A 22,671-nucleotide genomic window follows, 5' to 3' on the forward strand; every position below is an offset into this window, starting at 1 on the left:
TAATAAAATCTATAAATATAACATATCAATTTTAATAGTAAAACTATACTAATTAAAAAAATAAATATTTCAACACAGCTGATGAACAGAACATCATTCAATAATTAAATTCAAGAAAATTGTTTAAAAGTTCTCAAAAACCATTAAAATATTTAAAAACAATACACATCAAATAATACCCAACAATTAAAACTAACAATAAAAAAAAATTTCCATTCTCCATACCTGAGATCTTTTGATTTCCAGTCACTCTGAGATTGTCATTGATTGGGGGAAGGGGGGCCTCACAAACTTTATCATCTCTTAAACAAACATATTCTCCCTCTCTCTCTCTCTTTCATGCACACAGGCTCTTACACACACACACACACACACACAGGCTTTCTCACACACACAGACACATGCATTTAGACTCTCGCTCATACCCTTTCTCTCTCACACACACATACGCATACAATACAGGCTCTCTCAAATACCTTCTCACAATGCATATAGGCACTCTCACAACACACACACACACACACACACATTTGCATACAGGCTGTCTCACAACACACACACAATGTCTCAGGGCCGCCTTCTCTCCTCTTGGGCCATGACGGGATGGGCTCTGCTGGTCCTTACTCTTCAGGTCGCGGAGGGATGAACTCTGCCATGGCCCTGCCAAGCCACACTCTTTGGGGTTGCAGTGGGATAGGGTCTTCTGTAGCCCCACTGGGTCTCATTTTTCAGCAAGATGAAATGGCTAATGCAGGAGTGTTGGGGTGGCCATTTTTTTTGCTGCTTCCAAAATTTTGACACCTGAGGCAGCTGCCATACCTTGTCTCATGATATTGCTCCTGAGAAAAAGTTCCAAAATGAATTTTGGAGTCTGCAGGTAAGGGATTTTTTTTTTTTTTGCATGGCTTTTGCTCATTTTTTGGACCTGGTCAAGGAAAATGGTAAGAGAGGATGGATAAAACCTTATTGCTGGTCCTGAAGAATGGTCTTTCGTAAGAAACCAACATGGAGTTCTCCTTCAAGTAAAGGAATCAAAGGTGACAAAATAGAAATGAAATAGTGTAACGGAAATTCCCACTAAGAGGCTGATTCATTAAGATGCAGTAAGGTTTTAATGTGGAAAACACGCATTACTAGTAGGAATGTGCATTTGTTTGAAACAAATGGATAAAATACAATAAATGAGACCATTTTCATTTCATTTGTGGACTCCCAAAATGAATAGAGGATGCCCACAAATTAAACAAAAATAATGTAATTTGCTTACCATTCAAGTCCATGGCCCATTGAAAAGTGCTGTGGTGAGACTAGTAAGTATAGCAATCAAGAAATTCCTGCGTGAGGTGGTAGCCAGGACAGAGCTGGTCCCTTTACGGTACCCTAGGCTACTCGTGCCACTTTTGGTGCCACTTTACCATAGTCTTGGTGCTTTGGGGTTCTTTTCCTCCTTCTGATGTTATCTACTCATAAGTTTCATTAGAATTGATTAGAAAACCCAATTTTGAAGCTCAAAATAGGCTGCATTGCTTCCCCTATTGACTTAAGTGGGATACAAATTTAATGAAGAACTGAAATGAAAAAGTTTTATATGAAATGAATAGAACTGATCCATGAAATGAATGATTGAACTGAAACAAAAAATGTTACCTCTTCACATCCCTAATCTGTAGTGAATAACCCCCATTGAAGAAAATAGAATGTGTGGTAAATAAAATGTTTTCCACATTGAAATCTTATTGTACTTCAGTGAATCTGCCTCTAGATTAGCTTCTCCTTTAGTTAATAGGAGACTGATATTTTTGGGGAATTCTAGATGGAACTGCCATTCTGCCACTTAGTCTGTACACTGCCTCTACCAGCGACTTAGAATATTGAAGTTTCAGTTGGAAATAGGCTGGTGGAGGTGAATAGAACTGAAGTCAAGATAGCAGTCTCTCAATGAGGACCATCATTTCATGATCTTTTCTGTTTTCTCTCTTGAGATCTGAAACATTATATCTTTCTGGCTTAGTTCATGGTCCTAAAATCATACTGCATAGTCTTTTTGTCCTTCTCAGCAAGTGCTCATTGGCTTGGGAAGTTCCAGGCAATCATCCTTAAGTATGTGTAATGTAATCTACCGACACCTGGGAAAGAGACCCGTGTGCCCTTGTAAGCTCATAAGCAGCACTTTCTTTTAGAATTCTTTTGTTGGGTCAGTAAAAAATATTATAACTTGTAAAGAATCATGTTTCCTCCAGCATTAGTATGGCTGGAAGGATTCTGCATTACAAGGGTCGATGGCTAGTAGCAATATGTTGGTTTACAATTGTATGCAAAGGTTTAGGTTTCAGTGAATTACTAAGTGAACAGACATTGACACAATCTCTGTATATTATAATATTAAATGCCAAAGCTTAAAGTCTAAACAAGAAAAAAGAAACTTATAGCCTGTACTCAAATCCTAGCCTTTTTTTAGTATTGACTATGATTTTAATTTTTAAAAAAATCCTTAATTGTACTGCTTTTTTGACAGGACCATTGTATGGCAATACCGATATATGTTCAACTGTTGCCTTCAGATGTGTCCACAAATATGATCATTGGTACTATGAGTTCTTCACTGGTTATAAAGACAACTCATACTCTTATTTTTTCTTTATTTTTTTTTAATGCAGTTAAAATTTGAACAGCAAATATTTGTGCTCATCCTTCATCCCCTGTGTATCCTCTCCCTGACACAGTCTATGTTTTGAAAATGTGTTTCTGCTTCATGGCGTATGCTGTTCCTCACTCACAGCTTCAAACATTTGTTCCTAGCTCTGCTTTCGCAATGTCTGCAAATGAATAAAACTGGCACAGTGATTTAAAATGGATTTCTTACACTGACAATGCATCACTATTCAATGAGCACTCAGCAACATTTAGAAGGATAACTCACAAGTTTAGATGGATAACTTGTGATGTTACCCAGGTAGAGAGTCCATCAAGCTAGGTTGAGAGAACATTGCCCAAATCTCATCTTGGAGTGAGCTTCCTCACTCCGAAGGCCAGCAAATCTTCACAAGAGACCACTGTTCTGTTCTTAGGTGTCACATAGAATGTCAAAGTGGCCCCTAACCCCCTACATTCTTACCTAAACCCCACCTCCAGTTACTAGGTGGGCCTACCATAGGGATACAAATACCTACCTATGGGCCATGATATTATGGCCAGTCTCTCGCTCTCTCTCTCTCTCTCCCCCCTGTGTGTCTAGGACCATTGACAATGGTCCCCTGGTGGTTGAATGACGGAAATACAACAGGTCTGGCAGAATCTGAAATAGTATTGCAATTTGCGCTAACTTAGCTCTTCGCACAGGTAATTAGCGCAAATTGCGATAAATGCTATATTAGCATAAAACTCACCCCTTTTGCTATCGCATGTGGTACTTACCGCATTTTGATAAATCCACCCCTAAGACAGTTAGCGTAGTTGGGTTTGAAAAAGGTTTGGATAAATTCCTGGAGGAGAAGTCCATAAACTGCTGTTAATCAATAGGGTTTAGCCACTGCTTTTTGCTGGCATTAGTTGCATGGGAATCTATTCAATGTTTGGGTACTTGCCAGGTACTTGTGACATGTATTAGCCACTGTTGGAAATGATGCTGAACTTGATGGACCCTTGGTCTGACCCAGTATGGCATATCTTAAGATCTTATGAAACAAAAAATTGAACAGTTTGGCCACAAACACAGAAGATACTGATGCCTATCGTGAATGCCGGTATAAAAAAACCCACTAAATAAATAAATACATTTCTTAACTATGTTTCTAACCATTGAAATTGGTAGCTGATAGCATTTAGGGAATTTTATATAGATTTTTTCAGCTTTTTCAAATGCTCAGACAGCTGCTTAGAGGAGCCCATGGTTGTTGAAAATAGACAGAACAATCACAATCCAAGAGATTAGAAGAATCAAAATATTTGTTCAAACGTAGAATTGGCTGAATGAGTCAATCAACTGTTTAGGCATTATCAACAAACTTTTTAAAAACATAGCAACGAATCATCTGGAAAGGTGTCCAAACGTTTGCACATGCCATATTTATTGTTTTATTGTTTTCCATCTTAAAGTCAGCAAGAAAAGAGTAATTATGCGTTGAAAATGGCAGAAATATCTCATGTTTAACTTTGTACCAGGAAGAGGTTGTGTCAACTTCTGCTCACTTAGAGATTCATTGAAACATACAAATTTAACCAGGGGGTCCTTAAACTTTTACATACAACTATATCTTTTGATGGGTCTGAGAACACTGAAGTCTATACTCAGCATCATTTGTCTGGCTACGTTTGGGCCTAGCTAGAGAAATGGTGAGATTTGAAAATACAGCTGTATTGATCGGCCCTGAGATGGCTGAATACCTGTTTATTAAAATGTTTTCTGGCTAGCTCAGGAGCTGGGTGATGGCACTCTTGGGTGGAGCTAGCTGTCTAGCAAAGGTAGCTGGAGAAACGCCAGTTTTCATCGATATCCAGATAACTTTAGCATTGTCAAAGAACAGTCCTAAAGTTAGCTTAAAAAACGTATCCAGCTAACTTTGACATAGCTGTGAATTTTCAGCGGCACTGTTGTGCCACTGAATATCCCCACAAAGTTAGCCAGATGATTTTATCTGGCTACCTTTGCTAGCTGGCCAACACCTGTAAATATGGGCCTCATTTTGTCCATTTCTGTCTGCCATTGTAAGTGTCTTCATATCTCTTCCTCGGGGGTTTTGCCTTGCTGATCTGTTCTTGGTGTTAGACACAGATGAACATTTTCAGCATTAGGGAGCTAAGTTTAGCTGTTTAACTGTGGTGCAGAAAAGGCACTCGTATATCCTTGGCAGCTTATATTTTGGGACATTTTGGGGCCGACAGTTCACTTAACCTTAGCTAGCCAAAATGTTATCAGTTAGGATGGGTACTCAGTCCATGCTGAAAATTCATCCATAGTGCTATGGAGTAGTTTTATTGGCACTAGGAAAGAGACAGATGGGCTTTTGCATTACATTTTGGTCTCTGTTCTATAGTGCAGAATTGTGGCAGCCATATTGATCTTGCATAAAACTGGATTCTTTGTAACTTGTGATCACTTTTATTGTGTAAATAAAGTGTATATCCTTTTTTTTTTCAAGATTATTTCATAAAGCAAATTCAGATGAATTATATTGTAAGTGAACAGAACAATATTAGTTCTTTATAAGGAATTATTTTTCTGGAGCACTATTGCTCTCATCCTTCACGAAACGTAATACTCATATCAGTTTCTTTGGATTCTTGCAGGCGGAGTACACATTTTCTGCTCTGAGAGTTAATGGGCAGTCTGCATTTATAATACATACTGAGTCTCTTACAAGCATTTTGGGACAGAGTTGTATGAAAAACCCTATAAAGAACTATATTGTCTCTTTCCATTCCTCAATCTATCCCCCTTTATGGGACAGAATTCCTTCTCAAGAAAAATAAGAAGCATTACAGTGAAATGCAGCTCCTATGCCAATAAAGCAGGCAAGAGATGGGAATACTCCATCCTTGACTTGAGTAATAAATGGGCATTGCTCACAGATAAGATTTCAGCCTGGTCCAAGTTCAGCAAAAATTATGAATTTCCCCCAGATTCACTGGGCAAACCTGTCTGACTTTTTCTCAGCAGACTGGGGGACAATCTGAAGTGGCTCCATCCACGCCCAATGTGGATCCTCTGAAATCCAAAGCAGAGCTGCCAATCTGAAGAAATTCATTTTGGATTCCTGACGACCCACTTTGGATTTTGCTGCAAATAAAGGATTCTGTCAGATTGACTGCATGAACAGGGTGGCAAACCTCTTTTGAAGAGCTTTTCACAACCTTAGCCACTAGTGCCTTCTGCAGATCTCTCTATATAGACAGAAGCCATGCAAAAATATCCAATTTCTCTGCTTTTCATTGTAGTATCAGCTGGTGGCAGACTTGTTTCAAGAAGAAAAAGATTCTGTTCCTCCTACTCCTGTTTCTGGAAGGGCAAAGATCAACATCCGTTCTGCCAAGCCAGCCTTAAAAGCAGCCAATAAAGAGCATAAGAAAACCGTAGGACATCAGGTATTATTTTTTATTCCTATATAATGAGGGCAGTTCATACAATGCTATACAAGGTAGATACTGGTAAGACAATATGTGGATACAAGGATTAACAATGAAGTCAAGTCCTGTAGGTACAAGAGGTAAGGATGTTCCAAGTCCCCAAAGATTTGCAGTTTCTTTCAGATGAGGAAGGCATCTACAGAAACAGTACGGTGGGAGGTCATAGAAGAGATGGTAAGTTTCATGCTATCCAGTGGACTGCCTCACTGAAGAAGTGTTTCTTCAGATGGGACATGGAGTGGATGCATGGGAATTATCAAGGGGAATGTTGTTCCAAAGGTAAGGGACACCGATGAAAGAGGCAGAAGTAGACGAGAAAGGCAAACGAGTGGGAAGAGAAGAGACTGGCTCGTGCTGAGCACAGACCGCAGGAGGATATTAATTGGTAGAGAGATAAGGCAGGCATAGGGGGCAAGTTTCATACTCTCTGCACCGGAGCAAAGACCATGTTCACTTTTTAATCTGATGACTTTGCACCAGTTTTCAAATGAAAAGAACTTGCGTACTTCCTCTGCGAAAATAGTCACTTGCATTTGCTCTTTCTGCGGTTTGATTTACGCTAGAAAAGAATGTGCGGAGACTTGAAAACGCCATCTATGCGTGTATTTTTCCACCCCAATCCCAGGGAATGCCTTCCGTCAGTGCAATTTTCACACGGCTGATTTAGGCAGGTAAAACACTTGTTACTTACAGTATAGAAACCACATTGAAAATTGGGGAAATAACCATGTGGAAAGAAGTCATTTACCTCCCAGGTGCCTCAGTGTAAAGGGATGGGGAAAAAGAAAATAGGAACAGATAGCTGAAATCCCTGACCTTATCAGAAATGCTACTTGCTTTCAAGAATAATATAATAATAATTTGTATTCCTAGAATGCCTTTCCAATTGTAGCTCAAGATCGTTTACATTTTTTCAGGTACGATAAATCTGTGCCCCACAGGACTTACATTCTAAACGGGTACATGAGGCAGTAGGAGATAAAATGACAAAGGACGTGGAAGGAATTGTTCTCATAAATAACTCTAATTCATGGTTTGAAAGATTGGTGCAGGGAGAAAGGTTTGAACCTGGGAGGATATGAATCTTTAGAAATGGGATGGTTTTCATTCATCTAAGAAAGGAATTGTCTTTTCAAGGCCTAGTTAGCCAGGCATTTAACTAAGCTAGGGGGAGTGGTACAAACTGATCTCCCCCATAACTAAAAATAAGTGAGGTATAGGCTGGATAGCAAGCTGGGAAGAGGTAAAACTGCATCCCCTTGGTTTGGGTTGGGTTGGTTTTAGGGGTAAGGGAGAGGGCTGGGAACGGAAGAGTGGATCTCAGGCCTTAAATCTTTTAAAATTCTGATGGGAGAGAATTAGATGTCATTTTTTTTTTTAAGTTCAATCTAGTGTGAGGTAAAATTTCTGGAGGGAGGAACCTCCTTCCAGACTGACTTGCAATTCAGATGGGAGGGAAGGGGACTGTGTTATAATTTCTTTTCAAGTTGGAATGGAAAGATCATGGGCTTGGGGGTGAGGGTGGGATGAGTCAATAACAGGTCTTAGCTGGCTAGGTTGAGATAACCAAAGGTTGAGTGCTCTATCTAATTCTAGGGAGCTAACCTTTAGCTACTTTAGGTTGATTTTCAGATGAAAGTCTAGCCAATTAGATTCAGCTGACTTAGTAGAAAAGTTCCAAAATGTAGCCCAGTGTATGCCCCTCCTCCTTCAACCTTACGTTACCTGTAACTAGGAAGAAACGAGTGAGCCTGATGTCTGTGCTGGGTAAAATGGTAGAAGCTATTTTTAAACACAAAATAACTGAGTGACTATATTGATAGACATGGCTTAATGGGGAAGGAAGTCTAGCCTTACAAATCTATAAGATTTCTTTTTTGAATGTATAAATAGTAGATAAAGGTGAGCAAATTGATATAGTGTATTTGGATTTTCAAAAGACATTTGGCAAAGTCCTCCTTGAGAGAGACCTCAGAAAATGAAAAAGTCATAGAATAGAAGGCAGTGGCCTATTGTGGACTGGAAAGTAAGTGTAGAACTAAATGGTTGATTTTCAAAAGGGGAATGCTCATTGGTGGAGTAGTACAAGAATCAATCAGTACTATGACCTGAGTTTTTTTTCCAGTTTAAATTTTAATGAACCAGAGCAAGACAGTATACAAAAAGCAGGAAAATATTATCCACAACACTTCTGTGAGCAGTCTTAACACACAGTCATTAGGTTCAGTCATTTTGGGGTCATGTGTATTAATATATTCATAAATGATTTGGAAAAGGGAACGCCGACTGAGGTGATCAGAATTGCAGATGATACAAAGTTGTTAAAACAGCAGCAGATTGTGAAGAACTGCAGAAAGACTTTGCACGGCTAAGAGACTGAGCATCTAAATGGCAGATGAAATTTAATCTGGAAAAGTTCAAAGTGATCACACAGTGAAAAATAATCCTAACTAAAGATGTACAATGCTGAGTTCTTGGAGTTCTTGTCTGAAAAGACCTATTGAAGAGATCCTTGATTAACGAGAGTGGTGCCACAAGATTGGAGAAGTGTGGTTGTGGTCCCACTTCACAAGGAAACTATAGGCTGGTTAGCCTCACCTCGGTGGTGGGAAAATTAATGGAGACTGCTGAAGGAGAGGACAGTGAACTGTCTACGATCTGGTGGGTTGCTGGACCCGAAGCAGCATGGATTCACCAGGGAGGGTCCTCTCAGACAAATAGGAATGATATTTTTGAATTGGGTGACTAGAGAATTGGATCAAAGAAGAGTACTCGATGTGAATTACTTGGATTTCAGCAAATCTTTTCATACAGTCCCGCATTGGAGGCTTGAGAATAAAATGTGAAGTTTGGGTGCCAAGGTGATGGAGTGGATTACAAACTGGTTAACTGTCAGGAGACAATGTGTAATGGTAAAATGGAGCTTGCTCTGGTGAGAGAATGGTGTTAACTGGGAGTAGCTCAAGGATGGTTTTGGGACCAGTTCTGTTCAATATCTTCATGAGCAACATTGTGGAGGGGTTAGAAGGAAAAGTTTGTCTTTTCATGGATGATACTAAGATCTGCAACAGAGTTGGGCATGCCTGAAGGAGCAGAGAGAATGAAAAGCGATTTAAGAAAACTTGAAGAGTGGTTGAATATTTGGCAGCTCAGATTCAGTGCTAAGATGTATAAAGTCATGCATCTGAGGTTCAGTAATCCACAAGAGCTGTATGTGATGGAGGGGCGAAAGATTAATATGCACAGACAGGAAGAGGGACCTTGGAGATGATTATGTCTGGTGATCTGAAGGCGGCAAAGCAATGTGACAAGGCTGTAGCTAAAGCCAAAAGGATGCTAAGCTGCATAGAGAGAGAGGAATAACCAGCAGAAAAAAGGTGATATTGCCCTTGTACAGGTCCTTGGTGAGGCCTCACCTGGACTACTGTGTTCAGTTCTGGAGACCATATCACAAAGTGGATAGAGAGAGGATGGAAAAGGTCCAGAGGAAGGTATCAAATTGGTGTGGGATCTGTCTCAGAAGACCTAGAAAGAGAGTTAGAAGGATCTAAATATGTATAACCTGGAGGAGAGGAGGAGCAGAGGAGATATGATACAGACCTTCACGTACCTGAAAGGTATTAATGATGCACAAACATCTAACTTTTTCTAATGGAAAGGAAATTTTACAACTAGGGGTCATGATATGAAATTCCAGGAGGAATGACTGAGAACCAACATCAGGAAATATTTCTTCATGGAGAAGGGTGATGGATGCCTGGAATTCCCTCCCAGAAGGGGTGATGAGGACGAGACCAGTAAAGGAATATAAAAGGGCATGGGATAAACATTGTAGATCCCTAAAAGCTTGAGATTGGCAATGAAGAAAAGGGAATAACCTATGGTAATGTTGGGTGTAACATTTCTACATGGGAGTACCCTGCACAGCATGGCAGCTACTACCCTTAACAGAACGCACGGGTGTAACCTGCATGATGCAGCAGTTACTGCCATAAGCCACTTGCTGGGCAAACTGGATGGACCATTTGGTTTTTATCTGCATCATTGCTATACTGCTATGTTACAAACATTGGAATCCTCAGTGCATTGTGTAGCAAATAAAATGTTAGGAATGAACTGAAAAGGAATGGAGAATAAAATGGAAAATATTATATTGCCTCTGTATTGATCCATGATGTGACCACACCTTGAGTATTGTGTGCAGTTCTGGTCACCTCATCTCAAAAAAGACAATAGTGGAAATAGAAAAGGTGCAAAGGAAGGCAAAATAATCATAAAAGAGATGAACTGGCTTCCCCTATGATGAGAGGCTGCTCAGGATAGAACTCTCCAGCTTGGAAAAGGGACAGCTGAGAGGGAACGTGTTAGAAGTCTATAAAATCGTGAGTGGAGTAGAAAGGGTAAATAAAGGATGGTTATTTATGCTTTCAAATAATACTAAAAAAAAGGGCCACTCCATGAAATTAACAGCGAGCAGATTTAAAACAAATCGTAGAAAGTACTTTTTCATTCAACGTACGATCAAGCTGTGGAGTCTGCTGCCAGAAGCCGTGGTCAAGGTGACTAACATAGCAAGGTTTAAAAGAGGTTTAGATATGTTCCTGGAAGAAAAGGTCATAAAACATTATTAGCCGGTAGACCAGAGAAAGCAATTGCTATCCTTGCGAATGAGTGACAAGAAATAGATCTACTTTTTGGAATGTGCTAGGTACTTGTGACCTGGACTGATCACTGTTGGAGACAGGATGCTGGGCACGATGGACCTTGGTCTGACCCAGCATGGCATTTCTTATGTTCTTATCTCATTTTCATTGGTCTTCCAGCTATTTGCAAAGTCTGATTTATCTTGCATGTAAAATGCACCTTAAAGCACAGTGGTTTTCTTTTCTCACTTTCAGTTCCGTAACTCCTTGCATTTACTTATGGAGACCTTGAATGCAACAACGCCACATTATGTCCGGTGCATCAAGCCAAACGATGAGAAACTCCCGTTTACGTAAGTAGCATTCTAGAAAGACCACTATTATTTGATCTGCCTACTTTCACAGTGACAAAGCAGTCTGGCAGTAGTACAGATTTGTATGCACAAAGAAATAATGTAACAGGGCTATTATATCTTTCTATCACTTCTTCCTGCTCAGTTAGTCTGGCTAGTGAATTCAGGATTTCTTGAATAGGTTAGATTTCCAGTGAATTTATGATCTGCTAGGGCTCGTGGTTTATAGTGTTAAGATATTGGGAATCAAGTGGGCTACTGATTCCCAGCGGCAGCAGGATATCTGAGGTCAGAGTGGAGTCCTGATGCTCAGGGGCAGTAGGAAGTCCTAAGAGTTATTTTGATCCTCAGCAGCATGATATCCAGGTGCTGGGTTGAGCATCTAATCTACAGTGACAGGACTGTTAAAATTAAGTGCAGTTTTCATTCTTGAGGCTTCCTTTTTCCTCCAGGGGCCTATCTAACTCTTCTGGGGCCTGCCTTCTTATTCCCTGCTAAAGAGAGCCTTCCTGATCTAGAATCTCTTGCTGGGTGAGCCCTTAAGGAGGACTGGGCCAGATAACAGTGGCTGTTCCTTTAAGGTGTTCTGAGGGAGTTTCTTATACACACTCTCACAGGGTAACTAAAAATATTAACTTATGTTCCATGTGGATAAAGGAAGATCCAGAACAAAATTATTACTGGCAACCATTACCTAATGTTATGGATCTGAACTGGCAAAAATAGTTTTGGTTAGCTATTTGCCACTTTTCAGATCAAACTTGATTCAGGTGGCTTTACTGTAAATTCTGTAATTCTGGAGTTTGTGTTTTGTCACTATAAAATATTTGAACATTTTAAATTTAATTTCTTTGGATTGTTATAATTTGCTAATAAATGTCTCCCTGAAGCAGTGGAAACTGCAGGAAATGTCTCTCTCAATGAATATTGTAGACCACGGAACTATTAAGTAGAATTTAGCAATCAGCACCTACATTTTGTTCCCCGTGAAATAAATGTCCGTCTAAGCCATGTCCATCTAGTGTAGAGCATGCACTATCTTGCTTATTGCTCACGGCTTGCATGAACATGCTGCCAGGAAAAGATTCATCTCACTAGGAAAAAGAAAGAATTCATGAAAGGAATCAGAATGCTCAAAGATATACAATTAGCATGCTATAATGCTGCTAATAACATTCTATTTAAAATTCATGAGAACTACATTTTACTAATTTAAAAAATACTAATGTTTGATCTTCACAGTACCTTAGATTTAGCTGAATTTAATTTACAAATTTATATTTTGCTTTCCATAACTAAATAGGCATTCCAAGGCAGATTACAACAAATACACTAATAAAAAATAATATGCTATACAAACTTTCCTCATAAAATAAAAACAACCCTCCTAACAGAAATTCATTAAACATAAACATGAATAAATAATCACAATATCACAGTCTTAAAATAATTATTATATTTAGTATATTTAAATTTAACAAACTCCTGCCCAATATCCTAACCTCTCAGTTAAAGATCGGCTGCCAGTCCTCACCCTCACTTTATAATCCCCCCACATGGAGTAAATCATCTGTTCCTTAATCCATGCTCCAACTGGTTAAAGAAAAAGGTTTTCAACTAATAACAGAAGGACATGTAAGTCGGAAGGTTCTTATGTGCCATGGGTAAGGAATTCCATAAAGAGGATGGTATTCCCAAAATAAACTTGTTTTCTAATACTAATCATAATGATGGCCTTCACTGAAGAGACTGCCCGTCTCATTTCCTGATTAGAACAAAGTGCGCTCAAAGGAGTGTGATGAGTAATCTTAGTTACCAAATAGGTAAGACCAATGCCTACCATGGGGCAAAACACCAAAGACCGAACTTTAAATTGGATCCTATGTGCCAGCAGAAGCCAATGAAAAGCTAGCAACCAGAGGCGAAGCTCACTCCTATCACCTACTGCATTGATGGTCCTCGCTGCAGCACTTTGCAATATCTGTAAATGTCCCAGCACTGTTTTTGGAAGCCCCACGCAGATAGCATTGCAGTAATCTAAGTGGGTCAGCACTAGGGCCTGCATAACAGTTCTTAAATCCTGCAACAATAAAAAAAAAAAAAAAAAAAAGGTCTTAACTGTTTGAATAATCTTACTCAAAGGAAGGCCTTTTGTGTAGCTGCCTGAATTTGGATAGTTGGGAGTCTAAAATATCTCCCAAACATTTTACTTCCATGGAAAGCTTAATCAACGTACTTCCTATTTCAATACTGGAGAACTTTTCTGAGAAGGGAGATGATCCCACTAACAACATTTTTTCTCTTCTACATTTAGTTTATAACAATTTTGTTGTATCTACTTCATTGAAAAGGAACTTAGGGGGTTTCTATGGATTTTTCCCAAGAATTTTCCCAACGGACTAACATTTGAATATCAGCCTAGATGTGTACCCTTAACTCCCAGCTGTGTAAAGTGTACAATTTAATGTATACCTTTAAAATCTACCCTCTGAAATCTATTCGACAAGAAAGATTCAACCTACTTTAAGGCCACCCCCTTCATATTTATTTATTTAAAACAATTTATATTTCACCGATCTAAACATCTCAGCTCCAGAAACTATAAGCAGTCGTTGATTATCGACTGTATCAAAGACTGCCGAACAATCGAAGAGGACTAGAAATCCTGAACCGCCTTGATCCAATAGCAGCCTCTTATCATCAGCCAAAGAAACTATTTATTTTATTTATTTATTTATTTAAAATTTTTATATACCGACATTCATCCAAGATATCACATCGGTTTACAGTGTAACACAAACAAACGCCAAGCATGGCACTTTACATTGAACAAATAAAACAAGTTAACAAATGAATAAATGAGGGTGTGAACAAGGGGAAAATTGCATTAAATACTCAACTAGGTTTGTAATTTAGTATAGAGGCAACTAGCATTGTCTCTATACTAAACCTGGAACGAAGTCTGGACTGAGCAGGATCAAGGCCCCCACTCTGCCCCCACCAGAGTCTTCTAAAAAAAAAAAAAAATCTCAGCTGCATCATGACCATAAATTCAATCAGTTTAGCTCAAATAGAAAAGTTGGTAACCAGATGATAATTAGCACAATAAGCAGGGTACATGGAAAATATTTTTTAAGTAAAAGCTTAATGACTGCTGATTTGTTAACCTGGAAAAATATCCTTGCTCCAAAGACTGATTCACAAATGTCATTTACTAATACAAAACAATGTCAGGTACATTTTTCAGGGACCATCCAGGGCATGGATCCAAAGTGTAATTACCTTTTGCTAATTTGTCCATCCAATTCCTCACCTTCACAAGATCTACTGGTTCAAATGAGACCAGTTTATTGTCCCAAATACACTTTTATCACCATGCTTGTTGTATTCAGAACTATCCTGTTCTCTTCTAATGGCGATGCATTAATTCATAAATGCAACAGGCTTGCTTAGTTTTCGCTCTGAGCCTTGTGTGTATTTATATACCGAGTAAGAGAAAACACTGCAGCCTGGAGTGTAATAGCTGTGTCACTGAATGGAAATTCTTGAAACCCTCCAGCAGTGGGTTAACAAGTTGTGACAGCAAGCATATGCTGTAAAGCACAGAGGAAATCCACCCTGAGGTTGTGTTTAATTTATCACAGACACCAAAAAAACACGTGCTGTACCGAAGAACTGCTTATCATGCAGCAGCAACTGGGAAACGGTTCTTCTTTCATGTAAACATATTAGCTTTTTATCTGCTTATTGGGCGAGTATGATACAGAGTCGGTGTTCCAGATGGCAGGGCTTTCTGTCCCTAAATCTGTCTATTGCAATTAAGGGAGTTGCCTTTAAAAGTGTCAATTTATGCTAATATAGTAATCTCAACACAGCTGTGTTTGATGAGACCGCTGGGGTCAGGAATGGAGGGTTCTCAGCAACACACAAAGAAATCTGTCTCTTGTTGCATTAGATGGTAAGCCCTCTGGGTATAGGGAAATCCCTTCCGAACCTGAATGTAATCCGCTTTGAAGTGTCACGAAAGGCAGAATATAAATACAATTATTATTATATTATTGTGTACTGGAAGCCATGTGTACTGTAAATGAACAGCTATGTTAGCAGGATTTTGTATTTCTGTACCAAAAATAAACCTGTGAAAATATGGATTTTGCAGTGTAACTAAAGGAAAAACTCAGTCAAACCAATCTAATATGTGAATTGATCTGATTAGCGTGCAGAGCCAAATTATATTTCGTCCTGATACAGCAGCGTCCTTTTTCTTTTTACACCAACACTATCGGAGAAACAAGTTTGCCTGTGGGAGCCTTTCAAACTTGCCGTCTAATCTTCGGTGGTTGTCCCACTTGAGCCTCAGTCTTGAAGAATTCTGCAGTTAAAGAAATGACCAATTAATGCAGATATTTTGCAAGTGGCTTTCTCCCCAACTCCTCCCCTTCCTCCCAAAAACACAAAAAAGATATTCACGCCAAGATGAGGAAAATATTAATTCCATGCATGATTCTTTACAGAGTTCTGAATTTGTAGAATCGAAGCTCTAACAAGATATGTTTGCACCAAGGGCAAGTTTTCCAAACTGTACCCTACAACGCCAGAATTTCGCCCTCTCTCTTTTTTCCAGTGTTCTCCCCTGTCCTCCATCTCATTCTCCCAAGCTCTCTCTCTTCCCTTTGCGCTCTTCCCAGCACTGTATCCCCTCCCTCCCAACAGTCTTTTCATAGCCCGCCATATCCCCTTTTCACTCCTCCCAGTGCTCTGTCCCCAACCCTCCATCTCCCCCCATCTCCCTTTGCTCGCTTTGTATTGTCCTCTGTAGCTGGACGGTTAGAAGACATTTGTGGATGTCCTATACCTGCCAAAAGTTTTAAATGTTGAACTTCTTTTTGTAGGTTGATGTTAGGCTTACTGGAATATTTCTGGGTTGCTCCATTTGCATGCATTTTTTGAAACTTTTGTGCACCTGTAATTCAGCCTAATATCATTGTAACACTTTAGGCCGGATTTTAAAATCCCAGAGTGTGTGAAAATTGCTACCTACGCCTGTGGCCAGGCCCTGCGCGCGCCGCACACATTTTCAAAAGGGCCGGGCCATGCGAGTAAGCGGAGATACGAGTACAAATACTGGACCCTAATAAAGGGGTGGGACGAGGGCGTGGTGTGGGCAGGACGGAGGCCAGCCGGGACAGTGGCCGTTAGCCACTATCCTGGGGAAGTGTGCACTGGCAGCCAGCTGTCGCGTGTAACTTACTTGTGCTCCTGAGGAGCAGTAAGAAAATTTTTAAAAAATGGTGAAAGATAGGTTAGGTTTAGGGGGTTGGGAGGAAAAGGGAAGGGGAAGGAAGGTTAGGCAGGGGGTTAGGGAAGCTTCCTACCAGTCCTCTGCTTAACTGGAGCGGACTGGGAGGTAACTGGGGAAGGCCCCATTGTGTTGCCATGCAAAATTTGAAAAAATACACTACCCGTGCTCGCGCCGCCTGCACGGATTATAAAACCCAGCGCGCATGTGCACGCGGCCAACGGATTTTATAAGATGCATGCACCAGCACACACATTTTATAAAATAGGCATGTCCGTGTGTGTCCCGGCGTACACATTTTATAAAATCGGCACGTCTGTGTGCTTTCTCCAGGAACTGGGCGCACATATGTTTTAAAATCTACCTTTTAGTACTCTGGTGTCTGTGTATGTGAAATAAAAATGTAAGCATGCATGATAACAGAGATAGGACTAAAGTTGCAGGTGCCATGAGTTAGGCTGGTATCACTGGAAATAAAATTATGTGTTGCATAAAGACTAGTAGTCGGTGGCAAAGGTTTTTCTGCACTTATTACAAATGTAGTGGCATTAGGTTAGTTTTGCACTCTGTGAATATTAGGGAAAGGTATGGTCAATTTCCCAAAAAAGTATGTTGTAAAAGCAGAAATTACACAGAAATATAGAATCTGATGACAGATAAAGCCCATCTAATCTGCCCAATTTATTTCCTGTTGCAGTGCTATTAATCCCACTTTCTCTCCATTTTATATCTTCCTCACAAACAAGGATTTTTTGCGCTTATCCCATGCTTTCTTGAATTAGCTTACTTTTTTGCCTCCACAACCTCTACTGGGAGAGTGGTCCATGCATTTGCCTTTCTTTCTCTGAAGAAATATTTTTTCCCCATGTATTTTGTATCTTGTTATAATCTCTTGTTCTAGAGCTTCATTTCCACTAAAATTATGATTGTTTTTGTGCATTCGTATCCTCTCTTTGAGGTATTTGTTTCCTCCTCTCAACTCTTCTCCAGGGCGTACATTATTTTAGTAGAATACCTCTAATCTATCTGTATCCTTTTGGAGGTACAGCCTTTGGAATTAAACACAACACCACAGATGAGGCCTTGTCAACGATTGTACAGAGGCATTATCACTACCATTTTTCTACTGGTAATACCTCTTCTACCCAGCATTCCTCTGGCTCTGGACACTGCCTTGTCAGTTTTCAACCTTGAAATCATCAGATGTCATTCACCCAGAGATCAATCTTCAGTTTGATACACCCCCCACACCCCCATCATGTATTGCTCTCTTGAATTTCTTTACCCCAAATATATGACCTGTCCAAGATCTAGTTAAATCATTACTGTCAAGCAATCAACTACTCCTCTGGCTTTAGATCACACTTGATTTTGTCTACTCCACAAGGAGGTTTCAGCTTGTTACATGTCTTAATATCATCTGAAAAAAAGACAAACCATTCCTATTTACCCCTTTACCACTGCCATATGTTTTCTGTCACTCAACCAGTTCTAACCCAGTCAACCACCTTGAAGACCCACCCCTAGACTGCTCAGTTCATTATGCACCTGCTGGGTGAATGTCTGAAACCAAAGTATACCACATCTAGTGCCCAACCCAATCTAATTCCTTGATCACCCAGTCAAGTTTGAAGACTTAGTGTGTAACCCCTGGGCTGATAGTACCAGATAAAAGCCCCAGGAACTACACCTCAAACACAGTCTCTTAAGTTCTGTCTTCCCAAGCTGTTATACCATCTGACTGTCCATGATTCCCTAAGCAGGGGGGAATAATCCTCTTCTAAATTCTATGCATTGCAATTAGTGATATCCCAAGTTTAAAGTTAATCGTAAATAGCACTAAAGATCCCAGCAGTAATAATCATACTGGAAGCATTGGATGGCTTCCATAACTTTTACTTGTGAATGATGAAGTTGATGAAAGTTCTTTACACTATATGATAGTATAAATTATTTAAGTAAATTTATGACCTTTCTTCTCTTTAATAAATATATTTGGATGGTTCAATTACATTCCAGTTAAGTCCAATTTCTCTTCCTCTCCAATAAAATGTATTTATTTAATTAAAAATGTGCTAGCTGTATTATCCAATGCTTAGTTTACAAGCTCCCTCCCAGTTGCTAGGGGATAGTCTTTGTATTTAATTTAGAGATTTCAGAAACAAAATCCAGTTACTCATACCTCTCCTGTTCTTCTCCTTACTACTCGCAGTACTTGATAAGCACTTGTCTTACTCCTCTTCTCCTTGAATCTCCTTGAGATGATGGTGAACCTAATCAGCCCTAGATTGACCATTGAGTAATATAAGGATATGCATAGGGAATCACAGAGTGTTGAAAATTTCCATTTTTTTTTTTATTGCCCCCTAGTTATAAGTAAATATTTTGCTTATATTGCTTACTGCTATTTAGTGTTAAATAAAATTGTTTCAAAAGTTTATAATTAATATAGCTGTGGGCTGGAAGAAAACTGAATTTTTAATCAATTTCACCTTCAGCGCTTATTAAATCATAATGTCTTGTCAGTTAAGACATGGAAGGGCGAAGGGGGCACCATTATTGGGCTATGCTTAGGGCATCAGTTAGCCTTAATCCAGTCTTGAACCTACTAATAGGTCCAAACAGTCGTCTCCTCTCCTCCTCTCCTCTATTCAGACAACATCCAACAAGGCATTGATCTGTGCAGTCTGGGTAAACAAGCATTGGGGTAACTTGCTTGATGTGGCGGTTACTACCCTTAACCATTAAGCCTTATGATTTACCTTTGATGCAACGCCAACATTACTCTCTGCATCAACGGCAGGGGGTGGCAGGAAATTAGAATCAGACAGTACCCAACAAGGGCCCTGAACTTGGTGGGCGGTGAAACAGATAAGTATGGGAATATAAGTGCAAGAGGCATGGTCAAAAAAATACTATCCTAGAAGCACAGTCCAGATATATTCCACACATTAAAAAAGTTGGAAAGAAGGCAAAACGATTACCGGCATGGTTAACAGTGGAGGTGAAAGAAGCTATTTTAGCCAAAAGATCTTCATTCAAAAATGGGAAGAAGGATCCAACAGAAGAAAATAGGATAATGCATAAGCGTTGGCAAGTTAAATGTAAGACATTGATAAGACAGGCTAAGAGAGAATTTGAAAAGAAGTTGGCCGTAGAGGCAAAAACTCACAGTAAAAACTTTTTAAAATATATCCGAACCAGAAAGCCTGTGAGGGAGTCAGTTGGACCGTTAGATGATTGAGGGGTTAAAGGGACACTTAGAGAAAATAAGGCCATCGTGGAAAAATTAAATTCTTTGCTTCGGTGTTTACTGAAGAGATTTTGGGGAGGTACCCGTACTAGAGAAGGTTTTCATGGGTAATGATTCAGATGGACTGAACCAAATCACGGTGAACCTAGACCTAGGTAGGCCTGATTGACAAACTGAAGAGTAGTAAATCACCTAGACCGGATGGTATACACCCCAGAGTTCTGAAGACCTATTAGTAAAAATTAGTAACCTATCATTAAAATCATCCATTGTACCTGAAGACTGGAGGATAGCTAATGTAACCCCAATATTTAAAAAGGCTTCTGGGGCGATCCGGAAAACTACAGACCGGTTAGCCTGACTTCAGTGCCAGGAAAAATAGTGGAAAGTGTTCTAAGCATCAAAATCACAGAACATATAGAAAGACATGGTTTAATGGAACAAAGTCAGCATGGCTTTACCCAAGGCAAGTCGTGCCTCACAAATCTGCTTCACTTTTTTGAAGGAGTTAATAAACGTGAATAAAGGTGAACTGGTAGATGTAGTGTACTTGGATTTTCAGAAGGCGTTTGACAAAGTTCCTCATGAGAGGCTTCTAGGAAGAGTAAAAAGTCATGGGATAGGTGGCGATGTCCTTTCGTGGATTACAAACTGGCTAAAAGACAGGAAACAGAGAGTAGGATTAAATGGACAATTTTCTCAGTGGAAGGGAGTGGGCAGTGGAGTGCCTCAGGGATCTGTACTGGGACCCTTACTTTTCAATATATTTATAAATGATCTGGAAAGAAATACGACGAATGGGGTAATCAAATTTGCAGATGATTCAAAATTGTTCAGAGTAGTTAAATCACAAGCAGATTGTGATAAATTGCAGGAAGACCTTGTGAGATTGGAAAATTGGGCATCCAAATGGCAGATTAAATTTAATGTGGATAAGTGCAAGGTGAATCATATAGGGAAAAATAACCCATGCTATAGTTGTACAATGTTAGGTTCCATATTAGGAGCTACCACCCAAGAAAGAGATCTAGGCGTCATAGTGGATAACACATTGAAATCTTCGGTTTAGTGTGCTGCGGCAGTCAAAAAAGCAAACAGAATGTTGGGAATTATTAGAAAGGAAATGGTGAACAAAATGGAAAATGTCATAATGCCTCTGTATCGCTCCATGGTGAGGCCGCACCTTGAATACTGTGTACAATTCTGGTCGCCGCATCTTAACAAAGATATAATTGCGATAGAGAAGGTACAGAGAAGGGCGACCAAAATGATAAGGAGAATGGAACAGCTCCCCTATGAGGAAAGACTAAAGAGGTTAGGACTTTTCAGCTTGGAGAAGAGACTGCTGATGGGGGATATGATAGAGGTGTTTAAAATCATGAGAGGTCTAGAACGGGTAGATGTGAATCTGTTATTTACTCTTTCAGATAATAGAAAGACTAGGGGGCACTCCATGAAGTTAGCTTGTGGCACATTTAAAACTAATCAGAGAAAGTTCTTTTTTACTCAACGCACAATTAAACTGTGGAATTTGTTGCCAGAGGATGTGGTTAGTGCAGTTAGTATAGCTGTGTTTAAAAAAGGATTGGATAAGTTCTTGGAGGAGAAGTCCATTATCTGCTATTAAGTTGACTTGGAGAATAGCCACTGCTATTACTAGCAACAGTAACATGGAATAGACTTAGTTTTTGGGTACTTGCCAGGTTCTTATGGCCTGGATTTGCCACTGTTGGAAACAGGATGCTGGGCTTGATGGACCCTTGGTCTGACCCAGTATGGCATGTTCTTATCTTCTTAAGTGTGGGAGCTTGCTGAGCAGTCTGGATGGGCCTTTTGGTCTTTTTTTTTTGTCGTCATTTCTATGTTTCTATGATTCTCTTTCATCCAGGAACGGATGAAACACCACTCCTCTCCAGTTCACCTGTTTTCTCTGAATGAGAAACACCACTCCCTTAGCTGGCACACAATAAGCCCCTGATTGAGTACTCAGGTATGTTTAAACACAAAAGGTTCAAAAAAGGAAATCAAAATATGAGAGGAGGAGGGTAGAAACAATTTCTATCTCAGGAAATACAAAACTTTACAGGTTTCCAGACACAGTGCTTCAAAAGGTGAAAGTTCTCTGTCCCCTTTCTGAACCCAGGTCTCAATCCAGTGACCCCAGAGGCCTTCCTCCTTAAAAACAAAAACCCAGGAACATGCTGTCCCTGTAAAGGTCAATTAAAGATTCCACAACCTAAAATGGTGGCAGGGGTTTACATAGTCTGAGAGCATACCATTCTCAGCTTCCAGATGGGAGAGCTACACACCCTCATTAACAACTCTGGTTTCCCCCATAGCAATGGAATAATCCTCATGATTACTGGTAGACATCTAATAGGATCGCTACAGATATTTTGTACCTTTGTACCACTGGTCTTTCTTTCTCTCTGGCTTTTGTTAGAATTCAATATTTCCTTGCTTCAGAGGTGAACTGGCTGTGCTTTCCTCTTCTCATAACTTTTCTTTTTTTTTTTTAATGTTTATTTGCAGGTTTGATCCAAAGAGAGCAGTTCAGCAGCTGAGAGCCTGTGGTGTGCTAGAAACAATCCGTATCAGTGCAGCCGGCTATCCTTCCAGGTAACTGTGCAGCAGAAATCACTGTGTACCACTGTACTCTAAATCTAGTACAAATTATGAATGTTATTCAATAATTCAGTTGGAAGACTTTCAAAACAGGATTTCTTCCCTTTCCGATTTTATAAAACATATTAGTTTTTAGCGGCATCATGAGCTGGAATATGGCACCCAGCATTCCTTATTGTTCAGTTTAGTGACTCAGTTGGCATTTTGAAACTGGCCTGGAGATTTCTGCGAAAGCAGAGCTAACGTTCTCAGGAAGGAAAGGGTAGAGGTCTGTATAATTCCCAACAGCGTCAGCACTGTAGGCACAGGAGACCTGGGCTGTTATTAATTCCTAAAGCACACGTTTCCCCACAGGGAGGGGAAAACAGAGAAATA

General features: G+C 39.8%; 1 protein-coding gene across 3 annotated transcripts in view; it reads left to right on the top strand.

Annotated features, from left to right (window-relative positions):
* MYO5B (myosin VB) overlaps positions 1–22,671 on the top strand; it is an 896,473-nt gene that overhangs the window by 705,433 nt on the left and 168,369 nt on the right. For all 3 annotated transcript variants that reach the window (XM_029580146.1, XM_029580135.1, XM_029580157.1), the window contains exons 15-17: positions 5,935–6,081; positions 11,022–11,119; positions 22,204–22,290. In XM_029580146.1, the coding sequence (XP_029436006.1) occupies positions 5,935–6,081; positions 11,022–11,119; positions 22,204–22,290 (332 nt within the window). The remainder of the gene's footprint in view (positions 1–5,934; positions 6,082–11,021; positions 11,120–22,203; positions 22,291–22,671) is intronic.

Source organism: Rhinatrema bivittatum, chromosome 1 (assembly GCF_901001135.1).
Source record: "Rhinatrema bivittatum chromosome 1, aRhiBiv1.1, whole genome shotgun sequence".
Classification (NCBI taxonomy): Eukaryota; Metazoa; Chordata; class Amphibia; order Gymnophiona; family Rhinatrematidae; genus Rhinatrema; species Rhinatrema bivittatum.